At 43.4% G+C, this 20,108-nt stretch overlaps 1 protein-coding gene across 1 annotated transcript; it reads right to left on the minus strand.

The window, feature by feature from the left end:
* Positions 1-11,230: 11,230 nt before the first annotated feature.
* On the minus strand, positions 11,231-18,724 carry LOC114090282 (zinc finger protein 14-like). The gene is made up of 4 exons (XM_027932427.2): positions 18,614-18,724; positions 14,923-15,049; positions 14,656-14,716; positions 11,231-13,594 (listed from the first exon to the last, which is right to left on the minus strand). Exons 1-4 carry the CDS (start codon positions 18,614-18,616, stop codon positions 12,385-12,387), a joined length of 1,401 nt encoding a protein of 466 aa, XP_027788228.1. The 5' UTR covers positions 18,617-18,724; the 3' UTR covers positions 11,231-12,384.
* Positions 18,725-20,108: the final 1,384 nt, after the last annotated feature.

Below are 20,108 nucleotides of genomic sequence, written 5' to 3' on the forward strand. Positions count from 1 at the left end.
TTGTTCCTCTAACTTCCCTTCCTGGTGTGGACTGTGTTGAGAAGTGCCTCATAGGAGAATATCTGGGGCCCAGCCCAATCCCTCCAAATCCTTCTGGGTCTTCTGCTGTCCAGGGCTAGAGCTTAGAGGAAAGTGTTGGCGGCACTGCCCCTGGGTTGGGAGTCCAGCTGCTTCCGGTCCTCTTTTCCAGTGGGCCCTCTCTCCTTGCCCACACAGCACCAGAGCAGGGTTCCCTGACTCCAGCCCTTCGCAGTCGGGTTTCCTAGCTTCCCCCAGCCCACTCCAGGGCTCCTGCGTGGCTCTGTCATGCTGGTTCCTCTGCTTGGGCTACTGTGTTAGTCGATTTTCCATGACAAAATGCTGAGATAATTCACTGATAAAGAGAAAACACTTTTTTTTTTTTAATGATACTAGGGATGAACCCAGGGCCTCATACGTGCTAGGCAAGTGCTCTGCCACTGAGCCACATCCCTATCCCCAACTGGGGAACAATTGGGAGGTTCCAGCAATGGCAGGGAGCACACAGAGTAGAAAACTACTCACCCCATGGTCAGGAAGAAGAGAGAAAAAGACTGGATGGACCAGGGTCCCCAAATCCTCTTTGGGGACACATTCCCAATGATCTGAGAACCTCCAACAAGGCCTCACCTCCTGAAGGTGCCACCATCTCCCATCCTGGCACTGTCCTGGGTCCAAGCCTTTACACCTGGGCCTGGAGGGGACACATCCACACCTTGGAAGAGGCCCCATGGCACGGTGGGGACCTCCTGCCGACCTTTCAAAGTTCATCAGAGCACCTCCTCCCCCTGGGCCCTGACCATGGGGGTCTCACAGCCTGCACACCCTCCCCCATTATTTTCCAAAATGTGTACCATAGGTAAGGAAAATGTAGGTGCTGTGAACACAACAGGGACCCCAGGGGATGCTGAGAGATGATCACTACTCCATTCTTCAGGTGAGCAGGGAGCATCAAGGAGAGCAAGCAACCGTCCTGGGTCTCGCACTGTTAGTGCTGGTGTTGAGAATTAAACAGTGTTCTGAGGTGAGAGATGAGTGGTCCCCCAAAAGCTTATGTGTGAGACATGCGAGGATTTTCAGAGATGAGATGATAAGCTTATGAGAGGTGTAACCTGATCAGTGGATTAACCCACCAATGTGGATTAATCATTGTGTGGTAACTGTAGACAGGTAGGTATGGCTGGAGGTAGTAGGTCACTGGGGTGTGCCTTTGGGTTTATATCCAGGGTGAGACCACGTGTGATTTCTCCCTTGAAACTCCAAAGAAAGTAGGAATGTCTTAAACTTTCTTATTGAAACACTGAGGTGAGAACAGACAAAGCTCATGTGTTTCAGTTAGATAGTAATTTAGTGGGAAAGGGGGTATATTCAGTAGTCACAAGATGGGGACTTTATTTTTTGGTTAATACTTTTTAATTACATGGTTGTAATTATACAATTTTCACTATTCAGTATTTTGGATAAATCCAGTTACAATACACAGGATTTTGGAATGCAGTAATATGTTTCAAATTACTTATGTGTGCAAAGCTTCTAGGCCATATGCGCTCTGACCTAAAAATACCTTCAGGAAAATAAGTATTCAACCAGTTCTCCCAGCTTTAAAAAATATTAGAAATATACATTCTAATAAAAAAAATCAACACAAAGATGGGCTAAATACTGATTAATCAGTTACATTTTGAAGCTTTTAATAATCTGTATGTGAATGCATGTCAGCTAAGTCTGCAAATTATTAGTATAAAGCTGCAGCATGGGCCGGGGCTGAGGCTCAGTGGTTGAGCACTTGCCTCGCATGCGTGAGGCACTGGGTTCGATCCTTGGAGCCACATACAAAAATAAATAAATAAATAAAATAAAGATACTGTGTCCATCTACAACTAAAAAATATATTAAAAAAAAAAAAAAAGCTGAGCACTCTATCCCACAGTTCTGCTGGGTGATAGGAGTTAGTTTCCTACACAGTATAGGAAAGTCTTAGACACATCCATGTAAGGATGTGGGAAAATTCCAATGTCTTTTGTAAGCGCAGCTGGAAGACTGTTTCGGTGACCCACAAAGCCCTAAAGTCCATTTTGCTGTCCTCAGGTCTCACTTGTACATGCTCAGACTTCAGCACCTGTTAAGGTAGAGAGGAAATGTAGAGGTTTGTGTCTTATTAAAGAACAAAGTGTGACAGTCAAGCCAAGGTGACTCCATTTTGCTTAGTGACTCCATCCTGTAAACAGCCATGCCAAGTAGAAGGTCATGACTGGGGCAAGATGTTCTTTTCCTTTTGCTATAGAAAGCCTTAAGAACACGGAACTACCTATGGGGCATTGTTTCTGTAACTAGGGTAACGGGGCTGTGTTTCTGGAACTGGGGTGACTGGGCTAACTGTGACTGGCTAAGTGTCCCTCCTCCTGACTGCACTCTCCGGCTTCTGTAACCTGGCTGGCTGGCATTGGCTGGACCCCAAACGTCCCTTTTGTGGTTTTCAGGCTTATAAGGAGCGCCCTGGCACATACCTCCTGAATGGCTACTGGAGATTCCCAGGATGAGCCCGTGGTGGGTTTCTTGGGAAGAGACCTGCAGAAGGCTCAGGCCCCAAGGAGATACTGGGAGGATCTTCAGTCTCTCAGCCCAGAGACACGTCCCACTGTCAGAGTGGAGTACCAGAATGTTGAATTTGGGTCTTTTCCTGAATTGATCATGCAGTATGACATTCTTCCCAGTCAGCATTGTGATCAGGAAATGGTGAAGAACTGATGAGTCTGTGCTTACTATATTCAGTAAGTTACATGACATTCTCAACACTTCTGTAGAAATCAGGGCCTGTTCGATCATTTCCCCAGGTGAGGCTAATGGAAGTGCTCTGAGCACGTTCAAGGTATGCAGGGCTAAGCTGTGCTGTCCAGTAGATGAGGTATGTTAAATGCATTTTTAACATGGTGATGGGTTTACGGGGTGTAACCTGATCCTACGGGTAGGAACTTCTGTCAACCTGTTACTCAGTCTTAATGACGTGGTGATCAGCACAGTGCCAATCTCAAGAGATTGTTTCATGAGTTCCATGCAAAGTTTCTATAGAACAACCCCCAGAGTAGAGTGAATGATCAGTAAACAGTGGTGCTCTTGGTGTCAGAGTGCAGCTCGGAGCAGGGGGTTGGGTTCTGTGTTGAAGAATTTGAAGAATGAAATCCATGGACACAATGGTGTGCACAAAGTAACAGGATTTATTAGAGCAACAGAAAGCAACCAAGCAGAGCTCCCTAAGGCGGAGGGATCCCCCAGAGTGGCTGCTGTCTGGGGGCTTCCATGGATCTACAGGGTTAAGGAAGCCAACCCCCAGCCCAACCCTGGGTAAGGCACTCAGTGTCCACAAGTTCTTTGGTCCAGTGAGGTTACTGTGCCCCCCTTTTGATGGGGGTCCAGGGTACCAGACCACAGAAGTCTCACTGTCAGTTTCTCCCCTTACAGGAGCAGTCTGACCTTGATGAGGCCGGCTGGTGTCTGTGTCTCAGCTGCTGGACAGAAGCCTAACTTGAAGGAGCCCGAGTTTCCTGCCTGTCCACTTGAACTCTTTTTCCTGCCTCAGAAGGAAATTAAAAGTTCTTTTGAAACAAACAAAAATGGAGACACTACATAGCAAACCTCCAGGGCACAGCAAAAACAGTACCAAGTGGAATGTTTATACCGTGAAAGCCCAAATCAAAAATGGAGGGAGAACTCAGATGAACACCTATTACTGCACCTCGAGGAAGTGGAAAAACTGAAGAATACAAAAACTCACTGAAACAAAGAGACGGTTCTTCACCAAGGACTGACAGAAAAGACACACCTTTAGTCGGTTTAAACTAAGAATAGGAGAAAATGCCAATGAAACCAGAGATGAAAAGGGAAACATGACGATTGACACCACAGAAGCATAGGACATTAGAGATGTTATAAAAAACTACAAACCTGATGACCTAGAAAACACAGACAGATTCCTAGACACAACACCTTGCCCAGAATGAATCAGGAAGAACCAGGAAGAACTCAGAGCAAAAGCAAGTAATGAGATTGATGGGGCGGGGATGCAGCTCAGTGGTAATGCATTAGCCTGACGTGAGCGAGGCCCAGAGTTCAGTCCCCGGCTTCGGGAAAACAACGCCAAACAATATCCAATCAACAATCAAAAGCCTGAACTCAAGGAACAGTCCAGGACCAGAGGGGCCGCACTGCTGGGCTCCACCAAATACGTGGGGACTCTCCCAAGTCTCCTAAGTTACTGCAAAAAATAAAATAGAATCCTCCCAAAGACATTTTGTGAGGCCAACTTTATCCTGATTCCTAAACAAAAGAAGGAGAAGGACACAATGAAGAAAACAAAAAATCTACAGGCTGGTGTCCTTAAGAACCCAAATGTAAAGATCCTCCACAAAACACCAGCACATTGAATCCGACTGCACGTTCCTTCATCACAAAAAATGCTGAACAAATTAGGCAGAAAGTACATATCTCAACATAATAAAAACCATTTAAAATAAGCTGATAGCTAGCATTATACTGAATGGTGAAAAGCTGAAAATTGCCTAAACTCTGAAACAGGTCAAGGATGCCCAGTTTCACTTTTACTCAACATACTGAAGGAAGTCCTAGCCAGAGTCCTTAGAGAAGACAAAGATAAAGTGCATCCAATTTAGGAAAAAAAAAAAAAAATCAAAATGTCACTTCGCAGATGACACACAGAAAACCCAAAAGTAGCTGTTCATGGTGATAAACCCCTGTAATCCCAGTGATTCAGGAGGCTGAGGCAGAAGGATCACAAGTTCAAGCCCCACCTTACCAATTTAGCAAAGCTCTAAGCAATTTAGTGACACTCTGTCTCATTATATAAAATAAAAATGGCTGGGGATATTGCTCACAGTAAAGCATCCCTAGGTATAAAAAAAGAAGAAACAAAACCCCCAAACCACATATACACAAAAGACTACAACTAATAAATGAATTGAGCAAACATGCAGGATTCAAGATCAACACACAAAAACCATTTGGATTTCTGTATACTAATAGTAAATTATCTGAAATAAAAATTAAGAAAGCCATTTTATTAACAATATCTACAAGAAAATAAAGAACATATATCTAGGAATAATTTTCCAAAATGAAAATTATGAAACACTGATGAAAGAAATTGGGGAAGATACCAAAAAATGAAAAGACATCTTGTGTCATCTTGAATCAGAAGAATCAATATTGTTTAAAAGTCCATTTTACCGGAAATGATTTACAAATTCAATGCTATTCAGATCAAAAGTCAATGGCATTTTTCACAGATCTAGAAAAAAAACAATTTTAATGTTTATGGTATCAGAAATAACATGAATAGCTAGGGACATTTTGACAAAAAGTACAAAGCAGGAAGAGTAATGCTTCCTCACTTCAAAACATATAGAAAGCTATAGTAATCAAAAGAGCACGGCAGTGGCGCACAGAGACACACAGACCAATGAAAATCTACAGCCAACTGATTTATGAGAAAGGTGCTGAGAATCTGTACTGGAAAAAGGCTGTCTTTTTAGCACAGGTTAGTGGGAAAATTTGGATTTTCAATTCAGAATGAAGCTAGACCTGTTTTTCTCACCAGTTATAAACATCAACTCAAAATGGAGTGAAGACTTAAATGTTAAGAGCTGGATCTAAGGAGTGAAAATGGGCTGGGTCATATGTCTGTGATCCCAGTGGCTCAGGAGGCTGAGGCAGGAAGATCATGAGTTCAAAGCCAGCCTCAGCAATTTAGCGAGGCCCCAAGCAACTCAGTGAGGCCCTGTCTCTAAATAAAATTAAAAAAAAAAGGGCTGGGGACATGGTTCAGTGGCTAAGTGCCCCTGAGTTCAATTCCCAGTACAAAAAAAGAAGGAGTGGCGTGGAATGAAAAATCCAAGGAAAAATGCTTCAGGACACTGGAGGGGGCAAACATTTTTTGGACAAGAACCCAAACACAGGAAATGAAGGCAGAAATAGAAAAATGGGATTGGTTAAAATTGAAAGCCTTTGTACAACAAATGAAACACTCAACATAGTAGAGAAACAATCTAGAGAACGTGAGAAAATATTGGTAATACACACACCTCGCAGGGAGCTGAGATAAAGAATACCCAAAGAACTCCAAAACTCAATAGGCAAAAATAAACCCAATTAAAAAGTGGTCAATCCATCTAAATAGCCATTTCTCAAAAGCTGACCTACATGTGGCTAAGGGTACATGAAAAAGTGCTCCACGTTACCAGCCGTCACAGAACTGCAGGTCCCCCTAGTAAGAACGGCTACTATAAAAAAGACAAGAGAGTAGGTGCTGGCCAGAATGTGGAGAAATGAGATCTTTCTAAACTTTTGGTAAGAAAGTAAATTGGTAGAGTCATTACGGGAAAAAAGGTGGAGGTGTTTCAAAAATTGAAAATAGAGAACTACCTATATACCAGCAACCCCACTACTGCCTCCATATCCAAATGAAATGAGAATTCAGAAGACATTTCTACTACCATATTCCTCACAGCACTAGTCACAACAGCAAAGACATAGAAACAACAACAGATGAGTGGTAAGGCACATGTGGTACATGTTTACAATGGCAGACTATTCAGCCATTAAAGGAATGAAATCAGTGTTGGGGGATGTAGTTCAGTGGTAAAGCACTTGCCTAGCATGCAGGAGGTGCTGGGGAAAGAAGGAAAGACAGGAGAGAGAAGGAAGATAGAAAAAGAGGAAGGAAGAAATTAATTTTTCTGTCATTTCTAACAACATGGATTGAAATGGAGATTATGACACTGGGTGAAACAGGCAGGCACACTCAAGTGCTGCACAATGTTACTCATACATGGATTCTAAAAAAGCTGATCTCGGGCTGGGGCTGGGGTTCAGGGGTTCAGGGCACTTGCTTAGCATGTGTGAGGCACTGGGTTTGATTCTCAGCACCACATGTAAATAAATAAAATAAAGATCCATTGACAACTAAACAATATATATTAAAAAAAGCTGATCTCATAGAAGTTGACACGAAAGTGGAGGCCACCAAAGGTTGGGGATGTTAGTGGGCATGGGGAGACTGACCAACAGGCACTAAGGCAGAGATGAGCAAGAAGCCGTAGGGATGCTGTATGCACAGTACAGTAATTACTGAAAATGATCACACACTAGATTCAAAAATCTAGAAGTAAGGATACTGAAAGCTTTCACCACAAATATAAAAAACCTGTAAGGGGAGAACATGTTTTAACCTGATTTTAATATGATACAGTGTGTACACATTGGGACATTACGTTACCCCATTCATGTGTATAATTTTTATGGTTTTGTGCACCCCACATAAAATTTTAAAAAGCAAAATACATTTGAAACAAGCCAAAAAAGAAAAAAAAAATTTAAAAGACATCCTGAAGATGCTGAAGTCTCTTTGGCTTAGTGAAACCAATAGTGTGAGTCACCTTAACTGGCTTTTCATATATAAATAGGACTTTACATAGTTTAAAAAAGGTTTAACTCTCTTATGTTTGATTCTAATACTCTGGTCTTACTTGGAACTAAATAATTTTATTTTGGTATGCAATAACTAAATGTAGGTTCTTTTTAAAAAAAAAATATTAGTTGTAGATGGACACAATATATGTGTGTTTAACAACTAAACAATATTAAAAAAAATTACTTTTATGTGGTGCTGAGGATTGAACCCAGTACCTCACACATGTGAGGCAAGTGCTTCACCACTTACAGCCCAAGCTCCAGCCCTAAACATAGGTTCTCTCTATTTTCATTTCTGCTAAATAATTCTAATCAATCACCAAGCAAATGGACACCTTTGGTACACCAACATGAAGGTCAAATAAAATGGAATTTGAAATTTAAAAAGCTATGTAAATCAGCAAAAAGTTACAAAGTCTAATAGTCCTTGTCTTTGCTACTTGTTTTTTAACTCTTCCATGGCCTCCCTAAAAGTCTCTTAGTCATCAAACTGTGGTCTGCAGGCCAAATCTAGCCATCTGATTTTGCAAGGCTCTTGAAGTAATAATTTTTTTTCCCCCCTGGGTACTGGGGATTGAACTCAGGGGCACTCGACCACTGAGCCACATCCCCAGCCCTATTTTGCATTTTATTTAGAGACAGGGTCTCACTGAGTTGCTTCGTGCCTGGCTTTTTGCTGAGGCTGGCTTTGAACTTGCAACTCTCCTGTCTCAGCCTCCAGAGCCACTGGGATTACAGGCGTGCGCCTCTGTACCTGGCAATATTTCTTTCTTTTCTTGGTGGAAATGTGGATCAAACCCAAGGCCTCATACATGCCAGGAAAGTGCACTACCCCTGAGCCACACCCCCAGCCCAAAGATGGTATTTTTCAATCTATAAGCTGTTTGAAACACTGAGGAAACTCTAAAAATCATGTATAGAAATCATGTCGAGGAAACTGGACATCAAAAAGTGAAAAATTTATAAGCTGGTGTGGAGACAAACACTCAGCTGCTTGGGAGACTGAACCAGGAGGATCTCAAGTTCAAAGCCAGCCTCAGCAACTTATTGAGGCCCTAAGCAACTTGGTGAGACCCCGTCTCAAAAGAAGAAGGTCTGGGTATGTGCCTCAATGGTTAAACATCCCTGGGGGTTCAGTTTTTGGTACCAAAAAAAAAAGTAAAAAATACAAAACTGATGTAAAAAGTCTTTTGTCGCCCCCAAACAAATGTGTATATATGTATATACATATATATTTGTATATATACATATACATATATATATATATATATATATACACATATAAATAAAAGGGTAAAAATCTGTTACATGAGACCAATAGGAAAATCCCAACAATACAAACTAATTTTTCATTAGTCTACTAACCATAGTTATTTTAAAACTACATAGAATTTAAATTCATCCATTATTACCTAAATAAAACTTGCATAAGTATGTCACCACAAACTTTATTTTCATGAATAAAAATTAGACAAACATAGTGTGGAGATCTACATTAAGAATGAGCTTGGGGCTGGGATTGTGGCTCAGCAGTAGAGCGCTTGCCTAGCACGGGCAGGACCCAGGTTGGATCCTCAACACCATTGTGTTGTGTCCATCTACACCTAAAAAATAAATGTTAAAAAAAAAAAAAAAAAAGAGCTATTGGTTGCAATGGCTCATGTCTGTAATCCCAGCGATTTGGGAGGCCACACGGCAGGAGGAGCACAAGTTCAAGGCTAGCCAGCCCAGCTTCAGCAACTTAGTGAAGCCCTAAGAAACTTAGCAAGACCCTGTCTCAAGATAAGGGTTATGGGCTGGGGTTGTAGCTCAGCGGTAGAGCACTTGTCTATCATATGTGAGCCACTGGGCTCGATCCTTAGTGCCACATAAAAACAAATAAATAAAGATATTTTGTCTATCTACAACAACAACAACAAAAAATGGTTAAAAATGGCTGGGGATGGTAAAGCATCCATGGATCTAATTCCCAGTAACACCACCCCTGCTACCACCAACCACAACAAAAAAGAAGAGTGAGCCTCCTTTTATGCCACACTACCAGGGATGACCAGGGCCTTCTGTGGTCTTCACAATTTGCCTCAGGTTTCCAAAGCCTGGGGCAGAGCGGGCATTCTTCCAGAGGCCTGGGAGTCAGGAACTGTGTTTGGGAATACAGCTGGTCCTAGCTGTGTGGTCAGGCCCTTGGACAGGAAACCACCTCCTGGCTTGGGATCCTGCCCCTAAGTTTTGTGCTCACCTACGGAAGCCCGAGCACCAGCCACAGTGTTCTTAGCTGTCTGAAGAAACTGCTGCCTGCGAAGTATCTGGGGTGCTGAACTCCCGAAGAAACCTTTCCTCAGTCATTCAGGACTCCCTACCCTTCAGGTGAGCTCAGCAGTTCCAATCACCATCTCTTCAAGACACAGAATGCTCTGCCTCGTCACACTGCAATCAACCCACTTTATTCACATCAGATCCCTGTGTGGGAGGACGCACAGCCCAGACAGAGGCAGAGGCCCTCAGGGGCACCTCTGCTTTCATCAGTGCATGAGCCTGGGAAGAAATTGCAGGGCCAGTTTATCAGGGCACCAGGACCCTTTTCTTCTTGAGGAGTGACGTGGCCACACAGGTTTCCCAGGGCCATGGGCACTATGCCAGTGTCTGTGTCAAATCTGAGTTTTTTGCAGCCTCCTGTTGCCATAGTGGCACAACAGAGTTCAGAGATGACAGCTATAACCTCCCCTAGAGCCTGGTCTCCTATGGCCATGCTAAGGGCAGCCCCACAGTCCACAAGGTAACGAGGATGAATAGACCTTCAAAATGTCCAGCAATGCCTCCAGCGGGGATATCAGAGATCTCCTGGTGGACAATATGGATATTATGGTTGCCCGACTCTCACAAGACACACACAGTAGACAAGAGTCACACCACCATGGCAGTGGCCACTCTAGGGAACTCAGCTATGGCTCCCCCATGCCAGCACCACAATCCCACAATGAAGCTGCTCCCAGCAGACATGGGAACAGTGGAAAGGGCCGCTCAGCCTCTGGCTCTCACCATTCCAGAGGCAGCACCCTCTCTGCAGTGGAGAGCAGCCAACTTCACCCAGGTCAGTGTCAGCCTAAGCTAGAGCCAAAGAAAGAGAGAGGGAGCACAGGGTCCTCACAGTTGGTTGGCCCTCATCACCTGGGCCCAAGGGAATCCTCAATCACCTGTAGTCACTGACACTCAGAATGTGGCCTCTTCTACCTTACCCGTGGAGAAGTCCACACTCATTAAAGGAGACACAGTCTCCTGGTTAGCCAGAGTACAGTGTTGTGTGTTCTAACCCACAGTTGAAGCTCTTTGGTTAAAGGCTGAACGTCCATTTGGAGTTCACAAGTTGCACCGTCACCCCTTTTCCACTAAGAGCATTCCAACTCTGTATGGAACCACCGCCTTCTGATGGAAACAGAACAATATCAACTCCTCTCATTTTGCATCTAGCCTCACAACCCCCAGAGCTTTCTTATTCACCTTGTTGTTTAAGAGAGTTTGGTGGGACAAAGCCTCACCTCTATTTCATGTGAGGCCAAAGGTAGTTAATAGACTCCTGGATGCTGCAGTCAGCAGAGGCAGAGACGACTCAGACCAGAGTCCCAACGCCTGGTTCAGAGCTATACACTCTCATCCCTCCAGAGTGAGCAGGCTTTGGAACTGAGGTGGCAGAGATATTTATAAAACATGACCACGCCCTTCACAGCTTACATTCAGTTGAGAAAATAAACCCTACCCTTATAAATAAGAAAGGCTGAGCACCTGATGAGCCCACATATTTATAATTAGCACATTTCCTTCAGTTAATGCATTTTCTCAAGTATTCCAAACAAATTATTTTGCATCAAGATCTTTATATGAAATACTATATTAAATCCTATAAATTTCAGTAATAAGGACTTTTCAGAAGATTTTAAAAATATTTTTTTATAAATTACAAGTTTCTTATATTTTTCACATGCACAAGCTTTTGATTCAGTGCAAATACTTATAATACATGAGTCTACTGAAGGCTTCTGTACATCTTTTCTATTCCAGGTTTCTCTCCATACCATGTTCATTTATTTGTGCATACTGAACCAAGATGACCGCAGGCATTCCCATATGCTATCCATTAATACAAGTTCTCTCCAGTGTCCACTCTCATGATTGACAGAAAGTTCACGTGCTAATGAAGTCTTTCCACATTCCTTAGTCGGGGTTACTTTCCAATGAATGTTTAACTGGAAGAAATAAAGGCTTTTTCATTCTTCTTTTTTTGGGGGGGTGCAGTGGGTCGAATCCAGGGGCACATTACCACTGAGCCACATTCCCAGCCCTTTTGATTTTTTCTTTTGAAACGGGGTCTTGCTAAGTTGCTTAGGGCCTTGCTAAATTGCTGAGGCTGGCTCTGAACTAGTGATCCTCCTGCCTCAGCCTCCCAAGTCACTGGAATTATAGGCATGCCTGACTTACATATTCCCTACACAGAGAGTGTTGCTTTCCAGTGTGAGTTCTTTGATGTCTGAGAACATGACTGGATTGACTGAAGGGTTCTCCATATTCATACATATATAGGGTTCTTTGATGATTTGAAGGGAAAAGGAAAAACTGAAGGCCTTCCCATGTTGCATAAAAACAGAGGGCTTCTCTCCAATGTGAGTTCCTCCATGGTTTCAAAAGGAACTTCAAACTAAAACTTTCCACACTGCTTATAAATATAGGGTTTGTCTAGTGTGAGTGCTTGCATGGTATTAAAAGGAACTGGAATGACTAAAGGCTCTTCTGTACTGCATCCATACATAGGGTTTCTCTGAGGTATGAATTCTTTTATGCTGTTGAAGGGAACTGAGACAAGTGCATGTTTTCCCACCGTTCACAGTGTTTCTATCCAGTGTGAATTCTTTTATGAATTTTAAGGTAACTGAAGGTCCTGAATGCTTTGCCACAACATTCACATCCATATGGCCTCTCTCCAGTGTGAGTCCTTTTATGTCTGTGACAGGAACTAGAAGTAGCAAAAGCTTTCCCACAATCCTTACAGACATAGGGTTTCTCTCCACTATGAGTTCTTTTATGTCTGAGACAGGAACTAGGGTCACTGAAGGCTCTCCCACATTCCTTACATACATATGGTTTCTCTCCAGTGTGTGTTCTTTTATGTCTGCGACAGGAACTAGGGTCATTGAAGGATTTCCCACAATCCTTACATACATACGGCTTCTCTCCAGTGTGAGTTCTTTGATGTGTAAGAATATGATTGGATTGACGAAATTCTTTCCCACATTCCTTGCACACATAGGGCTTGTCTCCGTTGTATGCTCCTTCATGAACTTCAGTGCAACAGGAAGAACTTAAGGCTTCTCCATACTCCTTGCCTACTGAGGGTTTCTCTCTAGTGTGAAATCTTTTATGATTTTGAAAGGAACTAGAAATATCAAAGGTTTTCCCACACTGTTTACACACATAAAGTTTCTGTCTACGGTGAGTTTGTTCATGTCTTTGCAAGTATTTTAAAGAAAAGAAGGCTTTTCCACATTGCTTACATACATAGGGTTTCTTTCCACCATGAGCTTGCTCATGTCTTTCAAAGCTCCTGAAACAACTGAAGCCTTTCCCACATTGCTTGCATCCGTAGCGTTTTCTGCCACCACGAATCCCTTCATGGTGTGGAGGGCTACTGTGATCAGTGAAAGATTTACCACATTGCACAGATGCATATTCTTTTTCTTCATTCTGGATTTTTTCACGTATTCGAAGGGAACTAGAACGAGTTAAGATCCTCCCATGTTGCTTGTGTTCTACAATGTGGGACGTTCCATGCTTCTGATGATAACTGATGGCTTTGCCAGGATTCTGACACCTGTACTGTTTCTCTCCATGTTCCTGATACTCATATGGTTTGTGTCCAGCATGAGATCTGAGGAGCACATTTTGTGATGAATCACCAATAAGGACTTCTCCACATTCATAGCTTTCACTTGGTTTTACTTTAGAAAGAGCTGCACTGTTCTCAATACAGTCTGGAGTTTGACTCAAGATTTCTTCATATCCACTACCTTCTTTACATTCACTAAGTCTCCTTAACACTTGACTTCTGGAAAAAAATGAGAAGCATACTATTAAGGTTTTAATCCTTTTTTTTTAAAATATTTTTTTTAGGTGTAGATGGACACAACACAATGCCTTTATTTTTATGTGGTACTGAGGATTGAACCCGGGTCCTGCCCACGCTAGGCGAGCGCTCTACTTCTGAGCCACAATCCCAGCCCCAAGGTTTTAATTCTTAATGACTTACAAAGAGAAACACTGGTTTTATGGCTTGTATGAATTTTTGAACATGAAATGATTTTATGCTCTGCAGGATGGATCAAAGAGAGATATTATCAAGACAGTGTTTCTGTGTTTGTTTTGCTTTGGATACTATGGATTGAACCCAGGAGCTCTTTATCACTGAGCTACATCCCCAGACTTTTTTATTTCTTATTTTGAGACATAGTCTAAGTTGCTGAGGGCTTCACTAAATTGCTGAGGCTGCCCTCAAACTTGTGATCATCCCATCTCATTCCCCCAAATAGCTGGAATTATCACTATGCCTGGCAAAACAATGATACTATTATCAAAGTATTAATATTGTTTCCAACGACACTATTTGACAAATACTGAATATAGTATTATATGTACAATGTGATATACAATAGTATATTCAATTTAAATACAGTTGAATACTCCTATGTGAGAGGATAGGGATCAAAAGCATTTGGATTTTGAAATATTTTCATATATATAATGAGATAGCCTGGGTGTTAATCTAAACACAAAACTCAATTTTGTATCATAAACACCTTATTTCCAAACCCTAAATTTTTTAAATTACATTTTTGATAATTTTGTGCACTGAACAGTCTCTCTGTGTGTAGCCATCAGAAAAGTGCCACGTAAGACATTATATTAGTGATCAAGATGTTTTCATTTTTGGAACACTTTGGATTTCTGATATTCTGATTAAGGTCGTTAATCTTTTCAAGTTTAGAGAAAATTTCCTTAGATCAGATCAACTTGAAGCTGGGTTTATTTGCATTGTTTGCTTGTTTTAAAAATTTCCTGTCATCCCAAAATTCTTGAGTGACATGGCTTTCTCCTTTGAGTATAGATTACCTTAGATTTCTGCTTAGATTTTTGTACACACCTTCCTTGGTCTGGTTGTCGCTTCCTTTTCCTAAAATGCAGACCCAGAAAATCAGTATGAATAATTAAACAATATAGAAAAATTACTGCATTCTAGCTAGGTTCCTGGTGTTTCGTGACCATGCTTGGTATAATCACCAAACATTCCCTTTCCATATTTCATGTATAGAGGAAACATTATGAGGAAGAAACTTTTTTTCTTGATTAAATAAATAAGGGAAATGATGTCATTCTTACCTAGAAAGGCCAGGCTCCTGAAGGTTTCCAACATCACTTCTTTGTAGAGCTTCTTCTGGGAAAGATCCAGCAAAGCCCACTCATCCAGGGTGAAGTTCACAGCCACATCCTCAAAGGTCACCGACTCCTAAATTATCCCACATATATTTCCAAGAGGAAGAGTAAGACTCAGTACCAGAGATGGGAAATCATTTCATCAAAAGCCAACACGATGCTGTGTGCCTCCACACTCACTCCATGTTTTGTCATCACCTTGAACGTCCCGTTCACACTCACATCCTCTCAAAGCAGTTCTGATGCTAGTCTGGAACTGTTTACACAACAGCAGAACAGTAACACACATGGTGCTCCTGGGTCACACCAACATCTTGCTGTGCAGTAGGGTTTGTAATGCCTCTCAGAACAAAGTCTTAATGTTGAGTGCACCCAAGACAGTAAGTACCACCTGTTTTGAGACAAATCTATCTTATGCTGGTTCTCAGAACTGCTCCTGGATGAACCTCACCAGCCTAACTGGAGAGAGGGGCTTAGGGTTTCCAAAGATTGTGCTCTTAGTTCATAACCTGTTGGTCTCCCTGAATGTTTACAATATTCTGAATGGTCATCAGCCCCCAAAATACACTCTGGATAATGAATCTCTAATGAGCTGCTCTGACAGACACAATTTAATATCACTTGTCACAACTTGTTTCTTTGGGAATGGAGCACATCCTCTCCTACTACACTAAGAGACAATATTTGCAAGCTTGCACTTTTTTTTCACAGACCAAACTTGAACAAATACTAAATAAAATTCATGAATAGGGAAAGAGCACAATGCCACCTCTCACACATATCAAATATACAACTAAAATGACAAGCCAGAAAATATGGGAATTTTATACAAAAACCCAGAACAACAAAAATGTTACAAATATGGTACTTATTCATCCAAACATTATCAAATCATTTTTAATGTAAATAATCTGCATACATCTCTTGGAAGACTGCGTAGAGAAAAAAGGAAGACTCAACTTTGTGTTCTCTCCAAGAAAAACTATTACATAGATAAACATAGAGAGTGGGGGAAATTGGGGGAAATATTGTTCAAGATTATAAAATTTAATTAAATAGGATAAATTATTTCACAACCTCTATTAAATAATGTAGTTATAGTAAGTAACATTATATTATGCCAGCCTGTAAACCCAGTGGCTCAGGAGGCTGAGGCAGGTGGATATGAGTTCAAAGTCAGCCTCAGCAACTTATCAAGGCCCTAAGCAAATCAGTGAGATCCTGACCCTAAATAAAATACAAAAAAGGGCTGGGGATGTGGCTCAGTGGTTAAGTGTTAAGAGCTGCTGGGATTAAGGTGTGCCCCCACACCCAACTCACTGCTTTGTTCTGTTTTTGCAGTACTGGGGATTGAACCCGTGGCATGCTACCTTCAGCTATGTCCCCAGCCCCCCTCCCTTTTTTAAAATATTGAGACTGGCCTAGACTTGTGATCTTCTGGCTTCAGCCTCCTGAGTTGCTTGGGTTGCAGGCATGCACCAACACACCCAGCTCCAAAGCTATTTTGTAGAAACAAGAATCTACAAATGAAACAAAAGAGAAGCAGCTCAGGGAAGTAAACTGCTTCACCCACAGTTCCCAAGGAGATCTTTACTCAGAGGTCAAACACATCCCTAAGCTTACAGAACACTGTCACTTTGCAGATGCAGCCCAGGTGTTCACAGGCAGGAAGTGAGGCAGAGAAATCTGAATAGGCAGAAAAATAAATCCTGGGACCTCCACACACCTGACTTTCCACTCTTCCCACTATGGAAAGGATCCCTTGTGCACAGGCTCAATTCTAGTGAGCACTTATCCAGAGTCATTTGAAGGTTGTGATCTGTAGTATCTTTTTCTGAAATTATCTTACACTAAATCTGTGGTGTCTGCTGAACACCACCCAATTTTTCAGTACCAACTGGGTGTCAAACAATTCTTATACCACCTAGACTTAGAGTCCCTGCAAGTTCAGGCGTCAGTCCCAGCACACTGACCCCCCTGCAGATGTGAATACAAAGCAGGTGTTTGCTTTGTGTGATCAACAGTCTCTATTTTGAACTGATAGAGGGATGGTAGCCTGAGTCAACTCCTGGGCACAAATTCAAGTACTGCCTAAAAGAGGTTGAGGATAAGCACCCAGAGATTCTCCTACTGCTCACGAAATTCCAAGGGTTTTAGGTTCTCTGTGCCAAAATTATGGACAAAGACCAATTTTTAAAAAAAATTCTGCCATACATCCAAATAAACAGTGGAATTCATAAACCCTAAAACACATTAAAACTTTTCTCCAGCAGGAAGAACTCAAAGATATCTCCCAGACCGCCTCTGTCAGAAATTATACTATGACAAGACCAACTATGTAGTTGCAAAGGTTCAATTTCATGTAATCCTAGAAATCAGTGGTGATTAACAAACTCCAGCAGCCTAGTGCAATCAACGTCCTACTCATTGCACTAACCTGATGCTCCCTTTAGGTTACCTATGACAAAGGTGACCACACAGATTCCAAATTCCCACTTTTTGCCTCAAAAATGATCAGCTCAAGTGATCAGTAAAAATCAGCAAACTTTCCCTAAAATTTCTCATTCCTCCAGGCCTGAAATCTTTGACCAACCATAAACCTGACCCAGGACAAAATCTCTCCTTCATAATCACCCAAAGAACAGGGGAACCTGAGGGGAAAAGGTTGCTTCTAGAAGCAACCCTCCACCCTCCCTTCCTCGCCCACCTGGTTTCTACTCCCTCAGGCTTCTCAAGGTTCTTTTCTTCCTAACCCTTAAGACTAGCTTACAATCTTACAGTTGGTTTCCCCTACTGCAAACTCCTTTCAAATGAAGTCATGTCCCACTGTAACAAGGGGAGTAGTGTCAGGTGGATTCTGTGTCTCCCGAGTTCAAAGAATGAAATCCACAGACAAGCGGAGAGTAGCAAGATTCATGTAAAGCAAAAAAGGCTGGCCTGTCTTCTAGGGGTTTTTATGGGCTTGATCGGTCCCTATAGGAACCTGGTGGGATGGCATGTAAATATAGGATTTAGAAAGAGGGCAATCATTTCTATTTTGTCTTCTTTGGACAAAACTGGGGAGAGTAGTTTTCAAGCCTTAACATAAGGAGGGCTGGGGTTTGTTGCCTCACGTGCTTCAGAGATTGTGCGGCCGATGGCTAAGGGTAGTTAAGGCGCTGTCCCCGAGGCCAGGACGAGCTGGGGTCAGCAGCTTGATTTCCCAGTCCCCTCCTCCTCCTCCTCCTCCCGTCCCCGGACCTCTCCCAGCTGCCTGTGGACGGACTAACTTTATGTCAACTTCAGTCAGCGTTTCCTTTTTAAAAACAACGTCTGGAACCGTCTATAACAATGACACGGGAGGGCACTCCCCTCCCAGCCAGTCCGCGGGACGCCCTCGCCACCGAGCTTAGAACGTGGGGAGTCCCAGGAGACGTGGGGGTCCCCGCCCCCCGCCGTCACCGCACAGCCTGGGGAGACCGGCCTGCGCCGCGCACAGGGCTCGGACCAGGTAAAGGCGCCGCGCAGGTCCCCGCGGCCGGACCCGCCCCGCGGGACAGAAGGGACCAGGGGACCGAGGGCCGAGCGCGGTGCCAGGTGGAGAGGGTTTCGCTGGGCCCCCGTCACAGTCCGGGACGCCTGGGCCCCGCACACTCACCATCTCCCTGCTTCTGGGTGTCCTGCTGTCCGCCTCACGGCGGCCGAAGTCAGAAGAGGTCACAAGGCCAAACAGGAAGAGCAACCTCGGGAGCCCACAGGGTCCCAAAGATGGCGGAGCCAGAACGGAAGGTCCCGCGGTTCGGAGCGGACCCGCCTCCCGCCGGCGCTCCTGATTGGACCGCTCTGCAGCCCCGCCCCGCCCCCCGGTTGGCTGTCCGTCAAAGACCCGCCCTGAGCGCGCCGCCTGAACCGAGCGGAGATCCCCTTCGCTCTCTGCTTGGAACTTCGGTGAGTTCCAACCAGAGCTCTCCCCAGGCCACACTGCTCCCAGGCCTCGACCAGCAGCAGCCCGAAGACGGTGCACAGAAGCACAACTTGCTCCTGGCTTTCCACGGCGGCTCTGGCTGCTTCTTCAGTGGGCCCTTCTTGTTCCTCCTGGAAATGGGGCCACAGGTGTGCTCAGGGGATTCCAAACTCAGTGTCCCATGCAGACAACCCTGTTCTCAAGAAGGAGGGGTGCCTAGGACAGGCCAGGACAGGCCTCACTGGAACCGAAGGAAGGGCCTGTTGTCACACGAGAGGACCCTGGAATAAGACAACTGACTTCATGGTCAAGGCTTTCTCACTCTATAATAAGATGCCAGTAAGAGAATAGCATCATTAAACGGGAGGGAGGCGGGTGAGGAGTGTCCTGGAACCATATGGCAGCAATACTCTACGAAGAAATCAAGATAGAAGTGAAGGAAACATCTGGAGTGCCTCAGGCAAGAACACTGCTTTGTCTGGGGTCACAAGGAGAACCTGAACTCATAAGTTAAACATATCCCCATATTTCAGGGCCATAATGGAACACCACTTGGTGTTGAGGAAGGTACACCTAAGGATTAAACTCTGGGAGTTTAATGCCCTGATATCTCCTATTGCCAGTATGGAAACCCTTGTACTTCAACACCTTGATATTCACCAGACAGGAGCTATCACCTGGTGCCAGCAAGATGTCAAATTCATAAACTCTGTCTCCAGGAGACTGCCTAAATGAGTCTTTCTCTAAGCCTGACTTGCACAGATTTTACTTATATGTAGAAATTACAGGTTGAGCACAGCAATCCTCTATAGCATCCACAAACCAAAACATTCTTCATAAAACAGCTGCCTAACAATCAAACTTACCAACCTCTAAAAGTGTAAGGGTAAAAGAAGTTAAAGTGTAAAAGACCGGGCATTGTAAAGTTTCTAAGCTGCAAGGCCTGAGTTAAAATGTAAAGGACCAGGTATTGTTAAGTTCCTATGCTACACGCAAAACCTGAAATTCCTGTAGCTGTTAAGACAATACTTGGAACCGCCCAGTAAATATTTCCCCTGATGGCCTGGTTGTTTGATAACCTAGGACCCTGTATGACTTTGCACCTAGACATCGCAGGGCCTAAACCAATCAGTTTGAATGTACCTCCCCCCTTAGAACTGACCTATCACTCCCAACTGACCTGTTCCTG

Source organism: Marmota flaviventris, chromosome 1, assembly GCF_047511675.1.
Source record: "Marmota flaviventris isolate mMarFla1 chromosome 1, mMarFla1.hap1, whole genome shotgun sequence".
Lineage (NCBI taxonomy): Eukaryota > Metazoa > Chordata > Mammalia > Rodentia > Sciuridae > Marmota > Marmota flaviventris.

Excerpts from the sequence above, each read along its gene's own strand:
- LOC114090282 (XM_027932427.2), bottom strand. Across the intron at positions 14,717-14,922 it reads CAGGAGCCTGGCCTTTCTAG|GAAAAGGAAGCGACAACCAG; the intron begins GTAAGAATGACA and ends TCTGCATTTTAG. Across the intron at positions 13,595-14,655 it reads AATCTAAGCAGAAATCTAAG|AAGTCAAGTGTTAAGGAGAC; the intron begins GTAATCTATACT and ends ATTTTTTTCCAG.